At 47.6% G+C, this 17,669-nt stretch overlaps 8 protein-coding genes across 8 annotated transcripts; 3 read left to right on the forward strand and 5 right to left on the reverse strand.

Annotated features, from left to right (window-relative positions):
- Positions 1-575: 575 nt before the first annotated feature.
- FMAN_14988 (uncharacterized protein) lies at positions 576-892 on the reverse strand (the record flags this gene model as incomplete). The annotated part of the gene is made up of 2 exons (XM_041822690.1): positions 576-784; positions 844-892. 2 exons carry the CDS (start codon positions 890-892, stop codon positions 576-578), a joined length of 258 nt encoding a protein of 85 aa, XP_041688345.1.
- Positions 893-2,194: 1,302 nt separating this feature from the next.
- FMAN_14987 (uncharacterized protein) lies at positions 2,195-3,625 on the reverse strand (the record flags this gene model as incomplete). Its single annotated transcript, XM_041822691.1, has 1 exon — positions 2,195-3,625. The coding sequence occupies one exon, from the start codon at positions 3,623-3,625 to the stop codon at positions 2,195-2,197; it is 1,431 nt and encodes a 476-aa protein (XP_041688346.1).
- Positions 3,626-4,704: 1,079 nt separating this feature from the next.
- FMAN_14986 (uncharacterized protein) lies at positions 4,705-5,939 on the reverse strand (the record flags this gene model as incomplete). Its single annotated transcript, XM_041822692.1, has 2 exons — positions 4,705-5,601; positions 5,649-5,939. The coding sequence occupies 2 exons, from the start codon at positions 5,937-5,939 to the stop codon at positions 4,705-4,707; spliced, it is 1,188 nt and encodes a 395-aa protein (XP_041688347.1).
- Positions 5,940-6,963: 1,024 nt separating this feature from the next.
- FMAN_14985 (uncharacterized protein) lies at positions 6,964-8,629 on the forward strand (the record flags this gene model as incomplete). The annotated part of the gene is made up of 3 exons (XM_041822693.1): positions 6,964-7,160; positions 7,212-7,783; positions 7,833-8,629. 3 exons carry the CDS (start codon positions 6,964-6,966, stop codon positions 8,627-8,629), a joined length of 1,566 nt encoding a protein of 521 aa, XP_041688348.1.
- A 2,814-nt stretch (positions 8,630-11,443) lies between these two features.
- FMAN_14984 (uncharacterized protein) lies at positions 11,444-12,149 on the reverse strand (the record flags this gene model as incomplete). The annotated part of the gene is made up of 4 exons (XM_041822694.1): positions 11,444-11,572; positions 11,638-11,664; positions 11,702-11,763; positions 11,885-12,149. 4 exons carry the CDS (start codon positions 12,147-12,149, stop codon positions 11,444-11,446), a joined length of 483 nt encoding a protein of 160 aa, XP_041688349.1.
- A 387-nt stretch (positions 12,150-12,536) lies between these two features.
- Positions 12,537-13,800, reverse strand: FMAN_14983 (uncharacterized protein; the record flags this gene model as incomplete). Its single annotated transcript, XM_041822695.1, has 5 exons — positions 12,537-12,814; positions 12,872-13,002; positions 13,049-13,514; positions 13,561-13,597; positions 13,657-13,800. 5 exons carry the CDS (start codon positions 13,798-13,800, stop codon positions 12,537-12,539), a joined length of 1,056 nt encoding a protein of 351 aa, XP_041688350.1.
- Positions 13,801-15,705: 1,905 nt separating this feature from the next.
- On the forward strand, positions 15,706-16,137 carry FMAN_14982 (uncharacterized protein; the record flags this gene model as incomplete). Its single annotated transcript, XM_041822696.1, has 1 exon — positions 15,706-16,137. The coding sequence occupies one exon, from the start codon at positions 15,706-15,708 to the stop codon at positions 16,135-16,137; it is 432 nt and encodes a 143-aa protein (XP_041688351.1).
- A 140-nt stretch (positions 16,138-16,277) lies between these two features.
- FMAN_14981 (uncharacterized protein) lies at positions 16,278-17,648 on the forward strand (the record flags this gene model as incomplete). The annotated part of the gene is made up of 6 exons (XM_041822697.1): positions 16,278-16,353; positions 16,404-16,738; positions 16,783-16,907; positions 16,952-17,247; positions 17,296-17,397; positions 17,443-17,648. 6 exons carry the CDS (start codon positions 16,278-16,280, stop codon positions 17,646-17,648), a joined length of 1,140 nt encoding a protein of 379 aa, XP_041688352.1.
- Between the last annotated feature and the right edge of the window lie 21 nt (positions 17,649-17,669).

The raw sequence follows: 17,669 nt of genomic DNA on the forward strand, positions 1-17,669 counted from the left end.
TTTTGAGTATCCGAAAAACAAGGCGAGATGTAATCTGATCTATTGGCATTCAGCAGACAGAAATTAACTTCAGGGCTGACACTCTTCGATTATGCTTGGCCAATGGTCAACTAGGCAGATATGCAAATGCCTCTTCTACTGAAACATCGTGTTTCATCGTGGGTGAGATCTTCATCCACGTTCGGCGGATCTCGGATAGCTGTGTCACATGGCCACTTTTTGCCGCTTGATCTTCATCGTCCTGACCCCAGTCCGATATGGAGCCAAAGATGTTTTCAATGATCATTGTTTTTGAACTTTATTCTTTTGAATATGATCTCACAAAAGGATAGGTTCTGATATTCAGTAGAACGATAAGCACCTTTGATCAATCTATATAAAATACTAAACGAAAACAATGACTGTGATATGCTCACGTACTGACCTGCGGTGAGTATCCTGTTTGACTACTCTACTTACCGCAGGGTGTATTTAAAACGAGTATCTAACCACCCAATTCCCAATGCCGGCATCCATAATAAGCGAGTGTTGTAAACGCCAATGACTCTGAAACTTCTCAAATAAACAATCATGATCTAGGCGGCGGGCATCACACGAGTTGAGGTCCACGCACCAACGCCGGTCAAATACTGGTCCATAGACTCCTTTCTGCGAGGCCTTATCACAGGCATTGGCCGATCTGGAACCTGCTTGGTGTGAGTCAGCGTGACAGAGCTGACTGAAGGTTCAACATGCATAGAACCAGATCGTCGGGGTTGTTGAGTAGTAACAGTGCCCATATTGCCTGATATGTATAAGAAGTAAGTGAAGAGTCAAGCCAGTGGTCCATCCTCGATCACTGACCGTTGTATTCTATGAGTGTAGTATAAGGGCGCTTGCCATAAGAAGTCATCGTGAAAGTTTATCGAGTAAGGCACAAGATCCAAACTTCAGCTATCAAATAATTCTGAAGAATTTGAAAATAGTCTTTTGAAGCGCGAAGAATTCGAAGATGATCATTTTTGCTACTGAACTATTAAGTGACAGTCAGTGGAAAACAAAGCCATTTTATAAGCATATTACCCGACTGCACAATGATAACTCTCTTTCCGCATTCACGATAATCTCATTCCTCAACCCCTCATGAAGGGGCTTTGCTTGGGGCACATGACATGTACACGTGAGATAATAAGTGCGAAAACTACCGGCGGTTGTGAGGGATCATCCCCTTCCAGAAAGTCAATAGAGTTTGACGGGACCGAAGGGGGCGAATTTCAATATCAAATGTGCGATCGTCGTTATTTGATATGATGAGATATCGGACCGCGCTCGGGGACAACTCAGCAAGCCCGGCGCTAACAACAAACAATGCCAGCTCACAGTTTAGGGCTGAAAACGGTCCGCCTTGTTTTAAGCTTAGATTGATTGGAGAGCGTTTTTTATCTAAAATGCAGTGAAGGTTTGACCATCGAAAGCGGAAATCTTGTGCAATCTAGGGACCTGAGATTTTCTGTCTTTGTGAGTACGAAAATGCGAAAAGAGACAGCGCAAAGGCCCAAAGGAGAAGGTAACACGCAACGACACTTTGATCCATGTTTTTCTACTTCAAAAGCGGTTCTGAGGCTGTCGGCAGTGAGATAAAACTACTGGTGTTGGGCATTTGCACTTTAAGCAACCCTCATGTCCTGATTTGGAAGTTCGTGAACAAAGCCAATGGGCGATACTCGGAGGAAGCTAAAAGATGACGAAATCAAACATGCAGCATGACTACGCCTTTTAGCATGTAATCGAGCGGGGTCGACTTGCATTTTATTCCTTTGGTCCGAGAAGTAGCTTATGTGAATGCTGCCAACGCATCAAGTACCGCGGCTATTTTTTCGTTTGGTTTGGTATGGGGTATCAAATGCAGATCGCAAGATTGACGAGGTTCAGAACCCCACGCGCCCTGACCCAAGGATCCGTCACCTATGACGATGTTCCCTCAACTGTTGGGAACCGTCATGTACCACGTGGACACAGCGACGATCAAATTACAGAAGTAGGTCGCGTGATCAGATGAAAGCTGATTGAGAGATGTGGCGAGGAAACAGCGAACTGTGCCGGTTATAGGCTGTCAACCATACCATGACGCTTGGTTCTGAAGTTTGCATGTGACATGATGAAGGGATAGGAATTTGGAAAGATTACGATGATGTTGAATCATGAAGTCGAGAGGCTAATCCTCTCTTGACTTGATTATCTCGACTGAACCTCTCCAGTCGACTTTGATCATATAGATGACCTCAATAAGCGCAATGACACCAGAGCCACCTATCACTCCAGACCAAACACCATTCAAGCCCAGATCCAAAGGTCCCAACTCCAACCAGACCGCAATAGGAACAGCAGTAAAGTAGTTGACGAAGAACACAACCCACGCAGACACAGATTGTTTGGCCAAACCACGGAGAACACCATTGCATCCGCAGACAATCGAATCAACGACCTGAAAGCCTGCAACTGCAAGCATGGTGTTCGTAACAATTCTTCGGACTTCCTCATCGCTCGCATAGAAAGGTCCAATGTAATTCCTCAACAAGAACAAAACCGCACCGTCGAAGAACCCTAACCCAACAAACATGATACCATAAAGTATCGTAATCCGTCTCGCAGCAGTCACATGTCCACCGCCAATCAAATGTCCAATTCTCGTACTAACAGCAACACCAAGCGAAAACGGAATATGCCACATGACAATCGACGTAGTAGTCAAGATCGTCTGCGCCGCGAGATGAATCGTGCTCACATATGACGTGCTAACGGTGATGATCTCAAACGCAGTCCACTCCGCCAACGTGACAGCCGATCCGGCGGCAGATAACCGAACCATGGATCCCCAGCCCTGCAGGGCACGACGCGTAAAGCCGGGCCAGCATTCGTGGGTTGACTTTTTGAAGAAGATGCAGATGAGGAGGAGGGTTGGGCGGAGGGTGTTGGCTACTGCTGCGCCAAGAGCGGCACCTTCGAGACCGAGCTTGAGTTTGAAGGCGAAGAGCCAGCTGAGGAGCGCGTTGATAGGCGCGCATATGAGTAAGACTGCCATGCCGGTGTTGAAATCGCCTTGGGCTTGGAGGAAGCGCTTTAATGCTTCGAAGGAGGCATAGCCTGGGATGCCTAGTATACTGACTCGGAGAAAGGAACCTGCTTTGACGGCGAGATGTTCTTGCTTAAGAATGAGCGTCAAGAATGCGGGAGAACATATCCAAACTGCAGCAACAGGGATAGTAACAACCGTCATGAGAAGAAGCATACGCTGGACATGCAAGCCAACACCCGTCTTGTTTCCAGCCCCATACGCTTGCGCACAGAGGGTGTCGAGAGCTGTCGCCATTCCTTCGTAGAAGGCAAGACCAGCGATGCTCATGGTCGTGACGCCAATTGCAGCAGCAGCCAAGTCATCTGGGCTAAGATGGCCTGCAGCTGTTGTCGTGATAACGCTGAATGAATATTGAAGTAGATATGTTGCTACCAGAGGGGCTGTATAGCGTGTTATGAGCGACAGCTCAGCCCACCAGTCGTTGGTCGGCCATTCTGAGACAGATATTTCTCCATTGTTTTGCAGCAATGGGGCCGCTTCATTGCGGGCTTCTTCGTCGTGAGAAGTCATTGTCAATTGATCATTAATATTTTGTTTGAAGAAGTACTGTTCGAGATACCTGATGCTATGAGGTTTACATAGGGTGCTGTTGTTTTGACTCACAGTCCAGAAATGGCAGCTGGTTAACGAAGCTTATCCGATCCGGGGCGGGGAAGAAGGATGACTCTAACAATTTTGAGTCAGCAGCATAAACACAATTGCATCTGTAGCCACGAGTTTGACATTTACAAATAATGATCCCACAAACTCCAATTTGTAGAACTCGTCTCCGCCATTCGCATGTCTTGCCATGAAAAGCATAGCAAAGAGGAGCCATTGAGCATGGAACAAGGATAACCAACATCTCCTCCGTTACGTACTAATTCATGCTCTGACCAGCCCCAACTGACCATTCGAAGAGTGGATTACAGTGGATAACCCTCTAAACCCCCACTCACGGCACCTGAAGGTATCGCGCAAAGTGGACGATCATATACGAGCACCGAAAATGGCGCTCGGCAGTTTAATTTGGTTGAACTCTATCAACACGTTGTAACCACGTTTCCAACGATGTGACACAACTAATCTCACAAATTCTTGACCGCCAGATAAAGGGAGAAGAGAATTCTCACAATGTCAGCATCATATCACAGTGGCTAAGACATTGATCAGTAGTTCAAGCCACGGTAAACCTCTCGGGGACCAGGGACCGGGCCGTAAGTCTATTCCTTTCAATCCACTACAGTGCAGTACTGTACCAAGTGGACCGGAGATAACCTTGGCGTTAATTCCCAGCCAGCGAGTCGCAAGCCACAACGGACATATCAAACCGCCCCTGGATCCATTTTATCTTCAGCGACTGGGGGATTTGCCGGGTGCAGCCGCTTGCATTTTCTCGGTGGTTTTGCTTTGTTCGACACTTGTTCCAACCGAAGACGCTAGCGAATCCTGCGGCGGAAGGAAACTGAAGAAGCTTAGATCTGCCCTCTTGCGCCCGCGGTGCGTCTGAGGCAAGGAGGAGCTTATTCTCCGACGTTTGAGCCTTGTAAATCATAAGAGACAAATTAACACAAGGAATAATGCCATTATTATCACTGACACTAACTGCTTTACATTCGATATGCACCTTCGCTCGATCCCATAGAGTCCGCACGCGAAGCATGTCTATCATCGTAAGATACTTCAAAATCTCGATTCACCATGACACCCTCCGTCAAATTCCTCACACTATCACTTCCGCTCGCTATTTCCGTTCGCACCTCTCCCATAACATCCCTTCGCCACATTGGTTGATCGTTATGTTTTGGTCTTGAATGTCTTCGTAGAGCGCTGCCTAAGCCACTGCCTTGTTTCGATGTTTGTTTCGTTCGTGAGTCTGACAGGGCTGTCATTTCGAGCCCCGTTCCATTACCGCTGTCTTTGAGTTCGTAGGGAGTGTTTATGGCTGCGACGGCTGTGGAACCAAGTAGACTGTCGATTACGCCTTTGAGACTGGGGATGCAGACTGTGATTACTGAGAGGCCGAGTGCAATTTGACCCCAGATCATCATTGAGACAGCTTGCCATGTAACATCGCCTGAATCTTCAAACATATATCGCGCGTGGACGATTTCGGGTATCGTGATGATCGGGACGATGAGTCGCGTGCCGAATAACGCCATGACAATGATCTTTCTTCGTATCGAGGTCTGGACTTCCCACATCATTGCGACCGGGAGGACGCACAGAGCAATATCTGTTAAAATTATCATAATGCCGTTGTAGAGAAAGATCGGTCCTTGGTTTGGACATTGCGCTGCGTTCTCAGCGAGCCACGGCTCTGGCATTGGACATTGAAATGCGGTCGCAAATACGCCAGAGACAGCCCACGCAATGACAACTACACCAAGGATCATGTTTGCAGTATTGAGTCCACCTTGTCGATCGATCTGTCGAATAAGAAGCCCAAGTGAGACCTTTGTCGTCGCATGAACAAGAATTCCGAATACGCGTGATGCATACATCAGCTACAGCATATTAGCAAGATTAAATACACACTAGAACGAAATCATACCTTGCTGAAGCGACCAAAGTCCTCATCAGAGAGAGCATCACGGTGCTCACCAAGCCCATGACTGCAAGCAGCAACAACACAGGCCGTTTGTATAAAGTACAACAACGCAGCAATCAGCAGCCCCACGTCAAAATCTTTAATAGAAGTAATGTTCAACCGAATGATCAACTTCCCAACGATACCGAGAAGCGCATAGATAAAGAAAATAACAGCTGTGATGACAACAAGTGCAGCATGGTTACTCTCCGTCAACGGGTAAAATGGCGGAGCCGCTTGCGATACTTGGTCCATCGTCTGCGTAGTATTCGATACCCTCCGACGGGTTCAGCGGCCTTAAAACAAGAGATCAACGTGCTGGCCTTTTAATGCTACAGCAAGGGCGGACCGAGCAGACGGGGAGAGGGTAGCATTCGGGGCTGTCAAATAAATAGAGTTGCAGTGGGCGTGGTGACAGCATGAATGTGAACGACCAGGGAATTAAATTAAGACATACATACACGATGAACCATGAATGTGCATGATCTTACCGTGTTTCGACCTTTTTCAGCTGCAGTGATAATCTGTCCGAGTCGTTGGAGTCAGCGGCTTGCCATGCGGTCCTGTCATGTTCCAGGTACTGGGATATCTACTCTATCTCGGACCACTAGGCACCCACGTTTGAAGCTTCTAAAGTGCTGTCCACTTTTGTACGTCTTCTAGTGGAGATTCATTGTTCTGTGATGCGGCCGATCACAAGATGAGTGTCTCGTCGATCTCTGCAGGTTGGTGATGACTATTACAATCCCTGCTTCTCGCTCAGCAAGATATGCGGAGTAGTAAGCCAAACGATGCAGCCTCTCTTCCCTCTTTTCTTCACTCATTACTGATCATAACGAAAAGAGCAAAGAGAACACGAAAACATGATATCTGTTGTGGCTGTTGGTAGATAAAGCCCTGTCCCTGCTAGCATTCTTCCTTCGAGTCCACTTAGCGTTACATCTCAAGCGGTTCCACGAGATATTCCCAATGAGAAATGATCTGCGACGCCACAATCCCTCAGACAAAACCGTTCGATTTCATTGCCGGCCTTATTCGCGGCAATCTCGCCTCGCCTAACTCCCCTTCCATCCGTTGAGGACCTGTCGCTCAACTTTGATCCCAGAGATTATTTACTTGTTTCAGGCAATAGCTTTCTCTCAATTCCCCGACAGGTCCCACTTTGTAGGTAATTCGTTGCTGGCACTTTTATACCTGAGGATCTGCCTTATACCCAGGCCCCGAAGTCTGTTGGTTCGTGTTCCTGCATTCAATATCGCTCGCATATTCTGGGTTCACGATGTCGCACGGTAGTAACAGCATTGAGTTGGAAGCCTCGGGCAAGCAGCAGCCTGTTCCTGTGAGCGTTGACGCTTCGGCTAGGCCGCCTGAGGACTCCAACATCTACAATGTCACGCGAACGCGAAAGGTGTTTTCTTTTTCGCAGCTTTTTGCTTTTTCGTTGACGTACATGGCATTATGGGAGGGTATGTGCTCGTAAGTTACTCTTCCTCTATGTCGAGGTCGCAAAGATGCTGATGTTGGTAGAAACATGTACTTTGCCCTCTTCAATGGCGGACCCCAAACGTTTTTGTTTAGCTTCATCATCGTCTTCTGCGGCGCCATTTCCCAGGCTGCGTCGTTGGGAGAGATGGCTTCGATTCAGCCTGTTGCTGGTGCGCAGTACCACTGGACATTTTACATGGCTCCTCAATCGGTGAAGCGATTCGCGACTTGGATCCAAGGCTGGTCGACATGGTTTGGCTACGTGTCGCTGTTGGCCGCTATTGCGAACGTCACTATTATTCTACTCGAGTCGATGATTAGCATCAATCATCCCAGTTATGTCGCTGGCGGCTGGCATACCTCGGTTCTTGTCATCGCCATGTGCTTGGTCCACGGATTGATGAACGTCTACGCCTTCAAGCTCATTCCATGGGTCGAACTTGTTGCCGGTGTTCTTCACGTTTGTCTCTTCGTCATCTTTGTCGTTGTCCTAGTCGTCATGGGCCCCCGAAACCCTTCGTCCTTCTGGTTGCAACGCAACATCTCGTCTGGTTGGGACAACGAGTACATCGCATGGAACTTGGGCATGCTGACCTGCGTCTGGAGTTTCACTGGTAAGTCCCCTTGAGAGTCCTCTATCGTCGCCCCGCTCACTGTTCGCAGGCTTCGACAGTGCTATCCACATGTCCGAAGAGACCCGAAAGGCCAAGTCTGCCGTCCCTCGCGCCATGTTCTGGTCCATCTTCATGAACGGCGTCCTCGGCTTCATCATGGTCAATGTTCTCATCTCCGCCATGGGCTCAGTCGAAGACATGCTTGAGCAACCCAGTCAGATCCAGGCCATCCTCCTCAACGTGACCGGCTCCAATAAAGTCACCACTGCAATGATCGCCGGTCTCTTCATCATCTCGTTCAGTGTCAACCTTGCCAACATTGCTTCCGTCTCCCGTCTAACGTGGGCTTGGTCTCGTGATGGTGGTATGCCTGCTTACTTTGCCTATGTCAGTCCTACCCATCGCGTGCCTACACGCTCCATCATTCTCACTGTCTTTCTGGTTTGCGCTCTGAACCTTCTCAACATTGGCAATACCTCCTATGTTGCTTTTGGTGCCATTACATCACTCTCATCCTTGGCCCTGTACCTCAGCTACGCTATCGCAATTGCAAGTATCATCTACGTTCGTCTTTCAGGGTCTTCCATCAAGCTTGGCGAGTGGAACCTTGGTCGCTTCGGTCTTCCCGTCAATGTCTTTGCTCTGGTTTACACACTATATGTCATTATCTTCCTCCCCTTTCCATCAACTCTCCCAGTCACTGGTGAGAACATGAACTACTGCGGCCCGGTCATGGTAGCCGTCCTTGCTATTGCGGTTGGGCTGTGGTTTACACATGCTAGAAAGCATTGGAATGGTCCTAACTTGACCATTCTTGAGTTTGTCGTTGCCAATGCATCCGAATGATTATGTGGCCGAACGCCTGAGCATTGCAATAAAAGATAGATAGAAGAATAGACCTTCTTTAACCAAATTTACTTTCACGATGCTGACTGGTATCCATTCATTGAGTTGTTGAACACCACATCAAATTTGCATCTCATGGCTCATACAACCCACCAGTTTCCGTGCCCATATGAAACACTTCAGTCATGGTATCATGCTAGTCTCATTGAATGGTGTTTCAATCTCGTCTCAATCGTACAGTAATGCACATTGCTTCGTTGTGTAGTGTTGAGTCTCTACCAGAAGTGCCCTGAAACGCTGCATGGTCTCCTCGCTGCGCTACAGCACCAGCATGCTGTGTAAGTGAAGAGTGAAGCCGTCTCCGTGGCGTACTGCGAAGCCTAGGGTACAGTGGAGAGGCCCATGCTCCAACTCATGAACTGGCGACTTCTTCCTGGCCCATTTGCCAGTGCGGCGGATTACAAATATAGATTCTATTGCACAGAGTTCATTGGTACCAACATCGCTGCACCTGAAAACCGGGAAAAAGAAGGCACCAAGGCCTTATACCTTCGTGATAGTCAAGATGCCACAACCACATATGCCCCAACGTGTCGGCATGTCGTATACAATAAGGAACAACCTCTCAACGACTCTCGAGTCATACATGAATCCCCTGAAATTACCCAGCCAGGTCAGATCACTTTCTATAACATGCAATACTCTTTTCAAAACCAAGATAAAGAGCTTTCCAGGGTGATAGATAGTTCTGGCGCGCGATACATCCAGAAAGAAACCTGCTTGGAGCAACATCAACTGAATAAACTCAACTTTACCAAGTTTCAAGCCTAGAAACCCCTTTTTGAGGATCACTCTGCCGATCAGAAGTTTTCTGCTTTCGGCCATCTCGATCGAGTTTTCACCACCATTTAGGCTGACGGACTGGGCGCTTATCAAACTACCTAGTTAGAGATAAGCATACAACTGAATTATCACAACTTTGAAGCAAACTGCCAGCAACAGGACTATTTTTGAACATACTCGAATCTAAGGGTGTATATGACACTATTGGCTTTCGACTTGAGTCTCAAGTCACTACTGGACCAGATGTTGTGTCTCTAGAGGACTTGTAATCAGAAATCCTATCCGGAGATTCACCCCGAGGTTTGATTGGGATGATGCATGGAGGAAAGTCGGGATTCAGGATCGGAAGCATAAACGATATCAGATCGGTCGTCTGCGAGTCTATTGACGGCGTGCTTTTTACCTCTCAGGAATAGTGCACCATAGGACTTGATGGCAGCACATTTTCCAAATGTGGCGACTCTGGGTCCGTAATATTCAATATTCACGGCCGCGTCATGCTGCTATTGACAACCGGTCTGAAGAGGCATGATTCGAGGAACTACACGGGTCAATACGACGTACGGTACTCCTGTTATATCGGTTCTGCAGGATTTCCGAAGCTATGACTATGATATCGACGTGGCTTGTTGAGGTTTTGGGAGGAAAAGAGGTTTGGGAAACGAGTTCGCAAACGGATGGAAGCATTTTGCCTTTTGTAAATTTAGAACTTTTTGATACCGAGATGCTGAGATACAGGGTAGCTAGCTAGCTCGGAAGTGCGTCCCAAGCCCAGAGAGGCGATTGGGAACCCGGCTAAATACAGGCTAAATAACAAAGATTAGAGGGTATCCACGTTGAGTGCTTGAACAGGAAGCATTTTTTGGACGCATCACGTTAAAATGGACAGGTATGCTATTGGAAATTAAAAGAAGACTTGCAGTAATTACCAGTTTCCTAAAGCTGGACAGTCTTTTAGTTGGATTGCTCAACCCATGCTTCAGCTGCTATCCGGCCACTCCGTAACTATTTGGCAACCATCGACAATTCGTGCTATCTCATCTGTTAGCGTTTCCACTATCCTTTAACGACATCGATAACAGGCCTGTTAGCAGGGTCCAATCCTCAACCAACAGCTGTAAACTAACGACCAACACTTGGCACATTCCAGATCAGGTAGCCGTCCCATAAATGGCCGTTCTAGAACACAACATGATCCATCACAATGACAGCACTGCAGGCGAGTTGAGCGGAGTCAAATGCAGGGGCACGTAAAATCTTCCTCTTCGGTTCCTCGCTGAGCCCAATTGCCAAGTAAAGCGCTCCATTGATGCAACGTTGTCTTCATGGAAATAAGCAGAGAAGATGGGCGATGTCCCTTTAAAGGCTGTGCCGCATGCGATTACTAGGGATAGGCCCATTGGCGCCGACATGACTTCTCGTAAATGGGACATTCAGCTGCAGTTGGAACTGTCCAAAATGCACGCTCGGACTGATGTTGTCATCAGTGTCATCTGACGTTGGTCCTGCTTACCAGAAACATTGAAGAGTTGGACTCGTCACGGCTGTTTCACAACCTTGAACAGAACATCGACATGCGTCGTACTCTATGTAGATCATAGTCCTGAATACTTGAGTGATTGACTTTACGGTTAGATTGATAATTAACCATAATGGACAGTTTGTCGGAGAATAGTGCTGTTAGTACGCGTCGGATGGACGGTTCGAGTGATGGTCCCGTCTGACCAATGTCATCAGAGATCCCTGTCTCAGACTTACGATAAATCCAATTAGCCTCACCAAAGGATCCTCCATGACTCCACATCGCAACCAACCAACATCTTGGTGGTCCCTTTGGGCTGTGCCGCTATTGGAAATGACACGAAATGGAGACAGTAAGCCCAAACCCAATTTCCCAATTCTTACAAAAGGTCGTCTTGGCCCCAAGAAATTCGTCAGCCAACCGTTCTTTCGTCCTGTGTATTGTATCCACTAGAACCGACGATCAAACAAATCATACTGGCACTGCGCTCGATATTCAAGATGGACGTTATTACTTTCGACCGTCTCAGCCGACAAAGAGGTGTCCTTCTTGCCATGGTACTTCTTGTACTTGTTGGCCTTGTCATTCATATTTACGCCCTTATATTCTCACCAGCTTATGGAACTATGAAGGTTGGACGAACCTTCATTCCTTCGACTGCACGACCTTTCTAAGGTTCAGGAAGCTATGGCGCTAGATCAACACACAAATTTAAAGGTCTTATGATCGAACAGCCAGGTGGCAGAAGCCGTGACGACCTGCACCCTTTCTGTTGGACTGTTGGCCACGGTGTATCTGACGACTCGAGTCAAATTGAGTGGAATACCGGCACGAAATCTACGATAAAAAAAGAGGTTGAAGGAGTTGGGAAACGAGCAAAGGCTGCATACCATATCTGATCGTCATTGCGCCACCTTCTCCTGATCGAACATCGAGCCTCAATGGTTGAAGCCTCTCCTCCTGGACGAACAAAACACCGAGCCTAGCGAACATCAACCTGTATTGCGCCATCAAGTCCGTCAAGACACAGGAGAGGAGAGCATTACTGAACATCATATCAAGGGCTTGCATTTCAGACTGGTCTTCGCACTGACCGGCACCACTGAGGAGCATGGACACCAACGGATGCTTGGTACACTCTCCAAGGCATGGCATGGCCTGAGCCTAGTGGAGGGTCGGAACATTGATAAGATCCCCAAGACGCGAGCGTGATGAGCGCTAGCAGCAGCTGACGAACCACAAATTCTGCAAGGATGTACTGTACTTAAAGGAAACCGCATACAGCTTAAGCAAACCTCGGTCCCGTTTCTCAAAAGACAACTATTGTCCTCGGCTTTTGGTTCTCATTCGACATGAATTAGTATATCAACTCTGCCTAGTATCGTATAAACCAGTGCCTAGAATTGGCATTCTACGAGAATTCAAATATGTAATCATCATGGTACAGGCAAAGTCTTCGAGCCGATAGTCCCTGGACTCTGGCTCTGGTTGACCTAGAAGAACTTATTATGGAACACTTTGAGTATGAATATAGTATTAATATTATGTGCTCCTCGGTGTGGATTCGCTATCTGATCTAGACGCCACGCTCCTGATGCTTGATATATCCGAAAATCCATGAAAAACACCCAACTCCGGGTCATACAGCCCGTTAGACATGCCTGACCTTCGAGACTCCCGCTTCTTTGACCTCGTCTCAGTGAGCCTTACTCCGGGTAGGACAACATTTGGTAAACTGATCGGTGCTTGTGCTGACTCTTCTGTTGTCGAGAGTCCTGGAAGAAAGTGACGAAAAATGGGTCGTAGCATGGGGAGACAAGCTGCAGCATCTGTCAGCAGGGGATCTTGATGGAGTGGCCCGGGAGGTTAGTCCGTACCGGAGAAAACTGCCATATTTATCTCGACGGCTGCCCACATCATGTTCTGTGCCATGTCTTTTGGAATGTCGTCGGTTCGAGGGTTATATAACTTCGAATGCACCAAAACGAATATCGACGCGACGCATACTCTACTCATGGTTAGACCAGAAAATTACCAGAAGAAGCTCAACGTACATGGTTCCAGACGTAAAAAGTCCAACAACGGCCAGCTTTTGCGATAAAGGTAGCGTCATCTTCATAACTTCGATGACAGGTAAAATCAGGATGACGCAGTCCATAGTCGTATGTACGAGAATCGTAGCAAAGAAGAAATTCGCTTCGTTAAACGGGCATTTGGCGCCTTGTATGCTCTTGTCCCAATATGCTCTTATCGGCACGCAGTGAAAGAGGACCATGAAAGTCCGAATAGTGATCCATATGCTCACAGCGACAAGCAAGATGATGATGGCGTAACGAATTGAGGTGTACTGAAAGACGCGCCAGTAAAAACAGAGGATGCTGAGTTTGCAAATTGCAATCGACGAGGCGTACAGAAGTTCGCAGATCCAGAGCAAAAGTCGCGATCGGTCTTGGATATGGTTTGCTTCGATGGGGTCTGCGATTGTGAGGATGGATTGGCCGAGTTTGTAGCTATGCGTCCCTAGACGAGGTAAGCGACTGCGGTCGGATTGGAGGGTATCGCGTACAGTATATCGTGATGGAACAGTAACTTGTCACAAAGAGCTGGAATGTACTGTTAGTACGTGCGCATTGATCTTCAGCAGTGATAGAGCCAATCCTACCAAGGCAATTATGGCGAAGTAATCGTCGAACCAAAGGCTCATTTTCGTGATTCGACGCGCCTTGAGCCGCAGACTGAGGGCCAGAAAGGCTGCAACCCAAGTGATGCTGATGGCTGCATAGATATCGGGCTGCAGCCCGGCCATGACGCCGAGTCCGTCGCTATTGCCTACGGTACGTCTACAAAGGTCGCGAGATCATCTTGGACATCCAGACTGCTAGAACAGCCCAAGACAATGACGAGATGAAAAGAGGAGAAGTTGTTCTTATCTCTGCCTCGGCCGTTTTACGAGCGGGGAACCATAAACAAGGGGGGCAAAAGGTCATCATTCGTCTTGAAAAAAAGCCTCGCCGTTTGGAGGCCGAGCTCTCGGGACCAGATTTAAAGGTCCCATCGCCGGTGGAGGAAAATCCGGGGTTTAGGGCCCGTAATGGCTCTGGGATCCGCAGAAAGACGGAGTTCTTGGGTGAGTGAGGTTTAGCTCATATCGGAGGGGAACCCGATGGCTTTCAACGTTTGCGAAAGATACGAATTGGTTAACATTTTGAGAGTCTAGACTATGACTTTGAAGAAAAAATATTTTTCGTGGCTTTTTAATGATTATATTGATACTTGTTGGGCACGAGTTCCCTCTGTCAATTGGTTACCAAGGTTCTGTGAATGTGATGTAGAACCCCTCTTTGGACCGGAGGTTGAGCCGTGATGCTCCGTGGTGATCATAAATCGCTATCTCCGGGTAGACTCATGTCTAAACGGCTTTTGGTTAGTTAGGATGCCAAGCTATCGGCTTCGCTTAATGAATTGAAACTCAATTCGTGATCAAGTAATCATAGGCGAAGTTTCAAGTCGCCGTTTCATTCCCACCAAGGATTTTAGACAACCGTTGATTACTACCGCAAGTTGATCTGCAGCCACGATTCTGAGCTGCGAGGTTGAACGAAATCTTCCCATGGAGCTTCCCCGCCGGAGCATTTGCGTGTGTAACAATGCTGACAGCCAGGGCCGGCGCTAAGCAGTGGCTTACTGCCGTGATTCGCAGGCCGTGACATGCAAAAGATCGTGGTGAGATATCAGCACCCTATTTCGTATTCTGTTGCAGCTTGGGCCAGTCATAAAAGAAATAGGTTCCCTTATGCAAGCTATTCAAGTTCAGTATTCGCCTTTCCTGGTAACAACGAGTGTATCGTGTTATTGAACACGATGTAGCGACCCAGTATTAAATTGTAATATGCGATGGAGCAGACCACGTCCGATCGTCCGGAGAGAACGTGGGAGCCAATTACGTGTGCTATATATAATCAAAAGCAGGCTTTCAAGTGGCAATAGGTGCTCGTGTTTTGTAACGCTGGATCAGGAATGACCTGAACGGAACGTACTCGCTGAACGCGTCTCTGGTGTCGGGACACCTTCTACGCCGCCCCCATGCATCTCGACTGTCTTCACATGAAATGTTTAACAAAATCCACGGTGAAGATTGACAATAAAGGACAACGATTGGTAAACAAGCAACCTTATAAAGTGCATTGGAATGTCGATCTTGTCTCTTCTCCCTCCGTTCTCTTTCAATGGATGATCTATCCAGATCCGTAAATGCACACATAGAAATGTCTCGGATGCAAGCCCATTTACAGCATCTAGCGGCCGCTGTATATGCATCAAGCCATGAAGCGTGTCCATCTGCAACCCAATAAAACGCCATTGATATCATTTATCCTGCACAAGGCAATCACATCACCCGCCGGCAAAGCATGAACTGATGTAATTTAGCCAAGAGATAATGCCGAGAGCGCTGCATAATGCCTATAAGGGCGTATACAGATGTTGAATATGCGTATTCGCTGGTTGGTAATTCGCCAAGGCACTCGCTGCAACCCACTTTTTGACAACAACCTATAACGCATATCGGCCCCCAAAAGTTCCTGCAACCTATTTCGTCATTAGGCCTTGGTTTGTTGAGAGAAGGTTGGATACAAGAAGCTGGCCATGTCTCAGAAAAGGAAGCGGGTTTCTTCTGTCGTATCCTGCTTTGCGCAACCCGCTAACCGTCAGTATGCTGTTGACTGAAGCTCATCTTGAGACTCCGCAGGCCTTTTGCGCTGCATTCATCCTTGGAGTGCTCGTGCATATCTTTGTTCTACGTAAAGGAGAATGGGACCTTTGGACTGTCAAGTTTATCAAGGCATGGGCAACGTATGAGGTCACTGTCTCGTTGTTTCTCACCCAGCTCTACTCATTTTCAGTTTGGCAAGCTTTATCAGTGACCAACAAATGGTTCGCATCATTTGCTGCTGGGCTTACAATCAGTATCCTATCATATCGAGCATTCTTTCACCGACTGAACCGTTTCCCGGGTCCATTTATTGCTCGCCTTTCCACATTCTACGCTACTTATCTTGCGGTAGATGAAGAGCATATGTACCTTGAAGTCCAGAAGCTTCATGAGAAGTATGGAGACATCGTGAGAATTGGCAAGTTGACTTAAACTACCAATGTGCTCTCGACTAATTATTCCAAGGGCCTACTGAGATATCAATCGCGACACCAAGTTCATTTCGGCCCATTCACGCTCCCTCATCCCCGGTCATCAAATCGCCTTTTTATGGCATCACCCATCCGTGGGTAATGCTTCTCTCTGAGCGACGAAAGAAAGAACATGGCATCCGCCGTAAAGCATGGGATAGAGCGTTCACTACAAAAGGTACCGAGTCATTCACCTAGCCTCAGGAGATGAGCGCTTACGATGAGCAGCCCTGCGCGATTATGAGCACCGAGTGCTCAAATACACCAAACTTCTTACTGACCGTATTGATGAAGCGAAGGGTAAGCCATTCAATATAGCCCTCTGGGTAAACTTCTACACCTTCGACATCATGGGTGATCTTTCCTTCGGAAAAAGCTTCGACTTGCTTGAAAGCGGCGTCGAGCACCACTTCTTCACCGAGTCACACAAGACCCAAGGTTTCATGGGCGCGTTCCGGCGAATGATTTGGTTCTTCCCTCTTGTTTCATCTATCCCAATCGTGAACAAGTCATATTTGGCTTTCCAGGCTTATGTCAGGAATCAAGTCGAGACTCGACGAAAGGTATGCTTTCTCAGAGGAAAACAGTACTCCACTAACCCCTGTAGAATCCACCGGCGGAACCAGATGTTTTTAGTAGTATTCTGGAGGATTATGATGCGATTGAGAAGCCTACTCAGCAGGACTTCGACAACCTTTGTGGTGATGCTCATCTCATTATCATCGCCGGCAGGTATGACTAGGCTGCAACATCGTAGTATATCGCTAATATCTCAGTGATACGACTTCGTCTTCCACGACTTGTCTCTTGCACCACCTTGCACTCCATCCCGATGTACTCGTCAAGCTCCAGGCTGAGATCGACGAATACAAGAGCACCCACGATGAATATGACCTTGTTTCCTTGAGCAAGCTACAGTATCTCCAAGCATGTATCGATGAGTCTCTTCGTCTTTATCCTGTTGTTCCTTCAGGTGTTCCAAGGATGACTCCTCCCGAAGGGCTGCAGCTTGACGATGTCTACATACCTGGAGATACAATTATACATAATCCTTCTTACACTATGTATAGAGGTATGCTGAAGGATAAGTTCATATGATTCCATTGCTAACTGGCCATAGATGAACGTTGCTTTGAGAAGCCAAACGAGTTTATTCCTGAGCGGTGGATTACGAGACCAGAGCTGATCAAAAACGCATCGGTCTACGCACCATTTTCAACTGGTAAGTCTCTATTCTCCGGGCTTTAGAACGCAGCTGAAATGACAGGTCGTGGCGTTTGTGCTGGAAAGCAACTTGGTCTTATGGAGATGCGCTATGTTCTCATGGACATTCTCTCGCGATACAATATTGCTTTCGCGCCAGGGACCAATCCTCAAGCTTTCATTGACGGATTACGAGATTGTTACACTCTGGAACTGCCAAGGCTGGATATGGTGTTCACTCCGCGAGCCGGGGTCAAGACCGAAGCTTAGAAACTTTGTTGATAATTTTGG

Source organism: Fusarium mangiferae (assembly GCF_900044065.1).
Source record: "Fusarium mangiferae strain MRC7560 genome assembly, contig: FMAN_scaffold014, whole genome shotgun sequence".
Lineage (NCBI taxonomy): Eukaryota > Fungi > Ascomycota > Sordariomycetes > Hypocreales > Nectriaceae > Fusarium > Fusarium mangiferae.